Below are 8,934 nucleotides of genomic sequence, written 5' to 3'. Positions count from 1 at the left end.
ATTCGCCGGACTTGCTAAAGGACGACCGTCCACCGGCTCTAATACCATATAGACACTGTAATATATGGAAAATATTCACTTGTATATTCTGGGTGTTGCTGTACACTGTATATATAAGCAGAATGGGGATCGAGAGAGATTACAAATGAGATCGAGAGGGATTACAGAGATATTCTAGGGAATAAATCAAATTAAATCTGATTCCTATAATCCTCCTAATATCTCGGGAGATAATATTTCCATATATATATATATATATATATAAACTACAATCTTATATTTAAGTCTAAAATCAACTCAATAGGTCCTATATTAAGGATTAGAGGAGTATTAAAAATATCAGTTAAATTAATTAGTATGGTATATTTTTTTTAAAAAAAACATTTTAAGTGTTTTTCTTAATTCTTTTCCTTTTTTTTTTACTTGATTATTATTGAGGAAATATCAATAACATTAATTTTGGAAAAGAACTATAAGCACATGAAATAGACTTTATATATAGGGTTAATATTAATTCTCTAATTAGGTTTTACATGAAAGACGAGTACTTTTTTTTTTGGAGGGGGGATTATTTTAATAAATTGCATCCTTTGTGAATTATGTTTCTGATATTAAAAAAAAAAAAAAAAAGGTGAATTGGAGCTTAACGGGGAAAATGGCTTTTTTCTCATGTAAGCCCATTGAAGCCGGCCTTACAGGCCTGTCCTCTCACTTTTGGTCGTTGGCAATGTGGTGTGTATTTGTAACTTCTCGCCCTGATCTTATCCGGATAGTAGATACGGTAGGACCCTTTTACTTCTAATTCTGTTAACAAAGAACAAGAAAATGTACAGATTCAGTTCAAGTCTTAGTCTAACATTTCCTACCCTATGATATAAATTTGTGGTCCCCCCCCCCCCACTTTTTGAGTCAATTGAATAGTTTTATAACTTTCTTCTAATAAAAATCATCTAAATACTAGAAGGCAAGATAGATGAAGTAATTACAGCTCACGAGTATGTAATCATACTTGAATCATGAGAAACAATTACGAAAATCTTTGTCTTTTCACGGCAACAATTAATTTAACACACTCCAAGACGTGTAAATAATTGGACTTTTGAAGATTCTCTTCGCTCTGATTTTATTTATAAAATTTTATCAATTAGTATTAATGTAAGACACTAAGACCCTTTATAAAATTTAATGAAATATTTATAACGCATTTCAATTAATGTCCATACCAATTGAAGAATAAATCTGAAAATCTATAAAAATTTCCGACATTTAATCAATTCCAATACTATATTCGGTTCTTAATATAAAAGCTATATAATTAATTTAGAAAAATTAAAAAAATTAATTAAGTTAGTTATTTGTAACAAATATGAGTTGTCTTTTTTAAATTATCTTTATCCAATCATATATATTGAAATTATATTTGGGTGAAAATACTTCACAATTAATAAGGATATTTTTTTTACATCACATTATAAATTTTAAAGACAAAATGGATTAAAATCTTATATTTAGAACTGTTAATTAACTTTTATATTTAGAACAGAAGTTTTATATTTATAACAGGAGGCATTAGTTAAGAATTGGTGGGAGTAACATTTACACAAGTCATAGTTCATGAATGCGAATTCCCTGGATGAATTTCTGTGTGGGCCAATCGTTATCTTGTGAAGTTTGACTTGGATGAACAAACATACAATTATGTTAGGTTTGGATTTTATTGAAGCCTCCAATAATATGTTTTTCTTCTTCTTTTTTTTCCTAATCAATTAAACTTGGAACCTTTCGCATTCATCCTTGAATATTATAATATAGTTATACTTCACCTGCATTGAAGACTAAACTGGAATATTCCATGATTCTGCAAAGACTTTCTGGTAGGCCATTTTAGATATGGATCAGAGTTCTTTTATTAAAAAAAATTCAAAGAAAGTACATTCTCCCGATATAATATCCATGAATTATAATACAAATTCAATTGAAATTCAATCATTAATTTTTGGTTAATCGGCCTCTACAGTCTTAATCATTTTAAACATTTATTCCTAAAGTTTAAGAAATAATTTTAGTATTTTTAATAAATGGTTAAAATTATAGAAAGTAAACATAGATTGAAATGAATGATTATATTTTAAAAAGAAAATACCAATATTATATAGGGAAAATGACAATAAAATACCACTTGAATTTCAAAAAGACAAATAAGGCACCTGAATAAGCAAAATAACAAATAGGGCACTGGGTACCAATCTGGAATTCATATTTTCGGCCAAAAGACCAAAATGCCCTGATGAAATGCGGGAAGACAGACGCTGAAAGTGAGAGAAAGGAGAGAGGAAGACCGACGCTGATGAAATGCGGGAAGAAGGAAAGAAGAATGTTGGAAATGCTATTATCTTACTCCTTCGCATCACCATTCTGTAGAGATTGTTGATTTTGGTTGTGGGAAAGAGGATTTGTAGTGAGAGAGGGAGTGAACCGAAGCGGAAATCAGAAAACAATGGCAAGCAATTACGTAACATAACTGCTGTCATATGCCTGCTGGTTTTTGGTAAATCCCACTACGTGAATGGTAAATTTCACTATACATGTAGTTAATTATGAAAGTTAATAGTTCAATGTTTATTGTGACGTACTTCAAATCCACGTTCACTGAATGATTTATTTATGCTTATAAGTTGCCTTTCCGGTGAAAACAGGTTTACAAAACCCATTGAAGAAGTAGTCACTTTCACTATAAAAGTTGTAAATCCCAGTATATGTTTTGTAAAATTCAACGTGAAATTTTATTGGTTTTTACAAACAAGTTGCTCATCCCTTGAAAACTGGTTGCAAAAGCCATTTAAAAAGTGGTCATTTTCACTATAAAAATTGTAAATATCACTGTGTGTTTTGTAAAATTCAGCGTGAAATTTTATTGATTTTTAGAAACAAGTTGCTCATCCCCTGAAAAGAGGTTGCAAAACTCATTTAAGAAGTGGTAATTTTCACTATAAAAGTTGTAAATATCACTCTATGTTTTGTAAAATTCAGTATGGAATTTTATTGGTTTTTAGAAACAAGTTACCCATCCCCTGAAAACTGGTTGCAAAAGCCATTTAAGAAGTGGTCATTTTCACTATAAAAGTTGTAAATATCATTGTGTGTTTTGTAAAATTTAGTCTGGAATTTTATTGGTTTTTAGAAACAAGTTGCCCATTCCCTGAAAACTGGTTACAAAAGCCATTTAAGAAGTGGTCATTTTCACTATAGTGGTTGTAAATTTCACTATACATGTAGTTAATTATGAATTTTACAAAATACATATTGTGATTTACAACTTTTGTAGTGAAAGTGACTACTTTGTTAATGGGTTTTGCAACATGTTTTCAGGAGATAAACAACTTGTTTGTAAAAACCAATAAAATTTCACGTTGAATTTTACAAAACATATACTGGGATTTACAACTTTTATAGTGAAAGTGACTACTTCTTCAATGGGCTTTGTAAACCTGTTTTCACCGGAAAGGCAACTTATAAGCATAAATAAATCATTCAATGAACGTGCATTTGAAGTACGTCACAATAAACAATGAACTATTAACTTTCATAATTAACTACATGTATAGTGAAATTTACCATTCACGTAGTGGGATTTACCAAAAACCAGCAGGCATATGACAGCAATTACGTTACGTAATTGCTTGCCATTGTTTTCTGATTTTCGCTTCATCTTTCCCACAGGTTCATCTTTCCCACAGCTTCACATTCTCTGAAAATGGTTTTATGTGAAGAACAGAGACAGAACCAAAATTTTTTAGAGAAATGCTAGGCAATACCATTTTAAGCTGTGGGAACCCATCGAAAATCAGCGTCTTCCTCTCTCCTTCCTCTCTCCTTCCCGATTTCATCAGCGTCTTCCTCCTCTCCTTCCCGTATTTCATCAGTGTCTTCCTCTCTCCTTCCTCTCACTTTTAGACAGGGTATTTTGGTCTTTTAGCCAAAAATCTGAATTCCAGATTGGTACCCAGTCCCCTATATGTCATTTTGTTTATTCAGGTGCCTTATTTGTCTTTTTGAAATTCAGGTAGTATTTTATTGTCATTTTCCCTATTATATAATACAAATATATAGATATTTATTAGGGGATAAAATATGATATGATATCTTTGACATTCTGTCATCCTGTTTCAGTGTGTGTCAGATTGGAACCACTATAAATTGTTGAGTGTTGACCCTCATCTCTCTCCAATCCTCTCTCACTCTCGCGGGAAGCTATCGCCACCGGTCTAAAATGGCTCTCTCTGCTTCTTCGTTAATCACCAGCAAAACCTTCTCTACGCCGCGGCAATACTCTCCCCGCCACCCTCTTCTCCTCCCCGCCGCCGCCACCACCCGCCGATTCGTTGTTGTGGCCAATTCCGCCGAACCTGCCAAGTCGCCGGCCCCTTCCAAGGCCGCTCCGGTGCCAATTTCGACCCGATGGGCGCTCGATAGTTGGAAGACCAAGAAGGCCCTGCAGCTTCCTGAGTACCCTGATCAGAATGAGCTCGATCTGGTTCTCCAAACCATTGAATCTTTCCCTCCCATTGTGTTCGCCGGAGAGGCCAGAGCGCTCGAGGATAAATTAGGTCAGGCCGCCGTGGGCAAGGCCTTTCTGCTTCAGGGCGGGGACTGCGCTGAGAGCTTTAAGGAATTTAATGCCAATAACATTCGTGACACTTTCCGTGTTATTCTTCAGATGGGTGTCGTCCTGATGTTTGGTGGCCAAATGCCTGTTATAAAGGTTTTTTTTTTTTTTGCCTCCTTTTTCGTTTGATACCTTTCTTTCTTTAACGATTTCAAGCATGATGAAATTGGGAATTGGGAATTTATTTATAATTCGTTGCGGCTTAGGTCGGTGCTTATATTCATATGCCTGTTATAAGAATGTTGCATATTCTTCCTCTTGATAAATGTTTTAAAACTTCGGCTTTTATCTTATAAGGGTCAAAAGGGTAGGGCTTTTCGTGGGAAAAGAAGGCTATAATTGTTGGGGTTGAGCAGGATCTTCCATTAGACGATTAATAAAGCTGATATAGGCTATGAGTGTTTTCTGTTTCCAGATTGGAGATTCTTATCACTCACTTGATAGTTTGGAACTCATAGGATGTGGGATTGACAAACTTAAATTCTTGGGTATGCTGACGTAGGTGGGAAGAATGGCGGGTCAGTTTGCGAAGCCAAGATCAGACCCTTTTGAGGAGAGGGACGGAGTGAAGCTGCCAAGTTACAGGGGTGACAATGTGAATGGGGACGCATTTGATGCAGCATCAAGAATACCTGATCCTCAGAGGTTGATAAGAGCCTACTGTCAATCAGTGGCTACTTTGAACCTTCTGCGTGCGTTTGCCACAGGAGGGTATGCTGCCATGCAAAGGGTCAATCAGTGGAATCTCGATTTCATGGAGCACAGTGAGCAGGGTGATAGGTATATTATCCTAACATCTTTCCTGGTTCAATTTAGACTTCTTTCTGGTTTGGGTTATCGGATTAACACCCCCCTCCCCCCACACACAACCCCCCCCCCCAAAAAAAAAAAAAAATTCAGAGCTGTGTGGATGAATGTTATTGTATTACACCCCTTTTGCAGCTTGGTATCTCCATTATTCTCTGTCCTCTTCATCCTCCAATCTCCCCCATCTTCTTCCTTCTTTGAAACCAATCTATCGATCTCTTTCTATCTTTGTTGTTGTTTAAGCAAACGTATGGATGTTTTGGCTTGCGACATTTTGAGCATAGGAGGGGCAAATGATCTCTATGGCCTTTTATCCTGTGCTTTTTTATTTTGATCTATTGTCCTGTCTAGGACTGTGAAATGTATGGAACCTTTGACTTATGCCATTTAAGCAAAAGTATGGATGTTTTGGTTTATGGGCAAATGATCTCTATGGCCTTTTATCTTGTGCTTTTACTATTTTGGTCTATTGTCCTGTGTAGGACTCTGAAATGTATGGAACCTTTGATTTATGCCATTTTGCAATTTATACATTTGCTAGTTGATTCAGTGAAAAAACATTTGAATAGAGGAGATGAGTTTAATTTGTTCTCTGGCCTTTAATTTGGCAGAAGACAATGAATGGCTGATGTGGAAAAAATTGGGTTATCAATTTTGTTTTCAAATAGCACCCATCCATTTCATGCACGCATTATCTACAGTCAATATATGACTACAGATGATCTGCATCTGAAGGAAATGTAGCTATCCATTATAAGGAAATATTCTTCTGGTTATGTGTTGTATGTTTTAAAAGTTTTGAGATGGAGAAGCATACTTGGATTGAATTTAATACTCTTTTGGTGCTTAATATAAGACTTATTTAACTAATTTGATTAGATTAAGGAAGTTGGACAAGTTAGTTAATTATAAGAAATATAATATATTTTTTCTAAAACACCATAGTCATCTTCGTTAATATTCTCCTTTCTTCTCCTACTTAATTGTGGTTGAAGGAGTATCAATAGGGATAATTTAGAAAAAATTGATAGATATAAGAAATACAAGAGGAGTAATAATTATGTTCTTTGTAAATATTTTAGAAATTACAGTAGCTTCAGTTTTCTTGTACATGCAACTTAATTTAGCTAATCTGGTCTAGTTTCTTGTCACATACCAGCAATTGTTCTTTTACTTCTAAAGATAAATTAATCATTTCAGATAAGTGGACAATTTTGATTCTCAAGTTGTTTGTGCTCGAGGATTTTAGTTTTGCTTACTTTGTGCTCTTTCATAACAGGTACCGTGAATTGGCTCACCGAGTCGATGAGGCCCTTGGATTTATGAGTGTTGCTGGACTTACAGCTGATCATCCAATCATGACCACAACAGAGTTTTGGACCTCTCATGAGTGCTTGCATCTCGCTTATGAGCAAGCACTTACTAGAGAAGATTCTACCACTGGGCTTTTCTATGACTGCTCTGCTCACATGCTATGGGTAGGAGAACGTACCCGTCAACTTGATGGTGCTCATGTTGAATTCTTGAGAGGAGTTGCTAATCCACTTGGAATCAAGGTGCATTTGTTTCCTATTCCTTATTTATGTATAGGAACTTTTGTTTTATTGTTCCAGGTATATCTTCATACGGTATTATGTTTCTGTTTTACGTCACATCATCTGCTCATCACTATTACTTTTATAAGTTACATCGAGTAATTGTTTTGTAATTATCTGTTACTACTTCGTATCTTTAAGCATTTGACCTATGCTTCTATTTGAAGTGTCTTCTGTGGTTTGTTATAAATTAGTTACACAAGCAGAAAAGAAGGAAACAACTACTAAAGACCTACTTGTCTTTCAGGTGAGCGATAAAATGGATCCAGATCAACTTGTTAGGCTGATAGATATATTGAACCCAAGAAACAAGCCTGGAAGAATTACTGTGATAGTTAGAATGGGAGCTGAGAATATGAGAGTGAAGCTTCCTCATCTAATCAAGGCTGTTCGCGGAGCAGGTCAAATTGTCACTTGGGTCAGTGATCCCATGCATGGAAATACCATCAAAGCTCCATCTGGACTGAAAACTCGCTCTTTCGATGCGATAAGGGTAATATTGGTTCCATTTCCAATATTATGTATTCCTCATGATCATAGATTATTCGGCACGCACACACATGCACTAACTAGTTAAAAATATGGTCATGCAACCTTAAACTTTTTTGTTTTTTTTAAATAATCATAGTTCATTGGTCTTAGTTTTGTTCATACCATGCTTGAGGTCCTGTCACTACTGTAACTTCTCTCTCAGCAACTATGTAGCTCTCAAAAATGTTTAACACAAGGTTTTGCCAGATACCACCTCCTAGTCCCTAAGGGAGGTGGTATAGTGTTTTCTATCGTCATAGCTTAAATAATCTTATGCACTGCCTGTTTGATCCGGGAACTGCTTTGCAGTTTAGCAAATTTATGGTTTAAGTTCACGTGCATTCTTTTAACAACATTAAGTTGATTAGAGCTCTAATGTCTGCACAATATCTTCTCCTATTTGTTTTGGCCGTTTGTCTATCCCTACATTATCAGTACTTTCTTTTTTATGCACAAGATCTGTTTCTCCCCATCTTCTGATTTGCTCGCGCAATTGAAGTTTTGTTGCATCTAAAAATGAAGTTTGATCTTGTTGATAGGCTGAGGTGAGAGCATTCTTTGATGTGCATGATCAAGAAGGGAGCTACCCAGGAGGAGTTCATTTAGAAATGACGGGGCAGAATGTGACCGAATGCGTAGGAGGCTCACGAACTATTACTTATGACGACTTGAGCTCACGTTATCACACTCATTGTGATCCAAGATTGAATGCTTCTCAGTCTCTTGAACTGGCATTTATCATCGCGGAGAGGCTACGCAAGAGAAGGATGAGCTCAAATCAAACCCTGCTTTCATTCTGAGCCCAGAGGAGGAAGGAGCCTCTGCTTTGTTCTTGGATCAAAGCACAGGTACTGGTGTGTGAGTGTTGGCTGCTGAAATGAGTGCCGTAAGATCTGTAAGTATTAGCAATATTTGGATTGATCTATCTATGAGAGTATTACAGGGGAACCTAAACCAGTCCACACAGTAGTGAGTTTGCATCGGACAATAATTGCAGAATTTTGTACTAAGGTTGTATTAGTATTATTATGTATATCTTAGTTTGTGGGATCTGGTATGAGAGGCAGTTGAGTGACATCTTATGTATGAGCAGATTGATATTTATATTCAGATGTTCAATGAAAGAAAGGGAGAACTTCAGTTAAGGACCGCCGAAGACAATTTATATCAATCAAGGACTAAAATTTTCTGAAATTTCATTGCAGGACTAAGGGACGAAATTGAAATTAAAATTTAGAATGAGATTACGGTAATGCTCCTCTCTTTTTATTTTATTAAAAAATAAATATTAACCAGAGATACTGTTCGGGCCATCGGCGCTCAGGTGACCGTTGC

At 35.6% G+C, this 8,934-nt stretch overlaps 1 protein-coding gene across 1 annotated transcript; it reads left to right on the top strand.

Annotated features, from left to right (window-relative positions):
- Positions 1–4,226: 4,226 nt before the first annotated feature.
- LOC114738514 (phospho-2-dehydro-3-deoxyheptonate aldolase 2, chloroplastic) lies at positions 4,227–8,723 on the top strand. The gene is made up of 5 exons (XM_028926584.1): positions 4,227–4,762; positions 5,169–5,446; positions 6,753–7,029; positions 7,316–7,561; positions 8,139–8,723. The coding sequence occupies exons 1-5, from the start codon at positions 4,271–4,273 to the stop codon at positions 8,397–8,399; spliced, it is 1,554 nt and encodes a 517-aa protein (XP_028782417.1). The 5' UTR covers positions 4,227–4,270; the 3' UTR covers positions 8,400–8,723.
- The last annotated feature ends 211 nt before the right edge of the window (positions 8,724–8,934 follow it).

This window comes from Neltuma alba, unplaced genomic scaffold (assembly GCF_004799145.2).
Source record: "Neltuma alba isolate B1F8T4 unplaced genomic scaffold, ASM479914v2 tig00013603_pilon, whole genome shotgun sequence".
Lineage (NCBI taxonomy): Eukaryota > Viridiplantae > Streptophyta > Magnoliopsida > Fabales > Fabaceae > Neltuma > Neltuma alba.
Note: the sequence above shows the minus strand (reverse complement) of the source record. Positions and strands in the feature narration are given on the sequence as shown.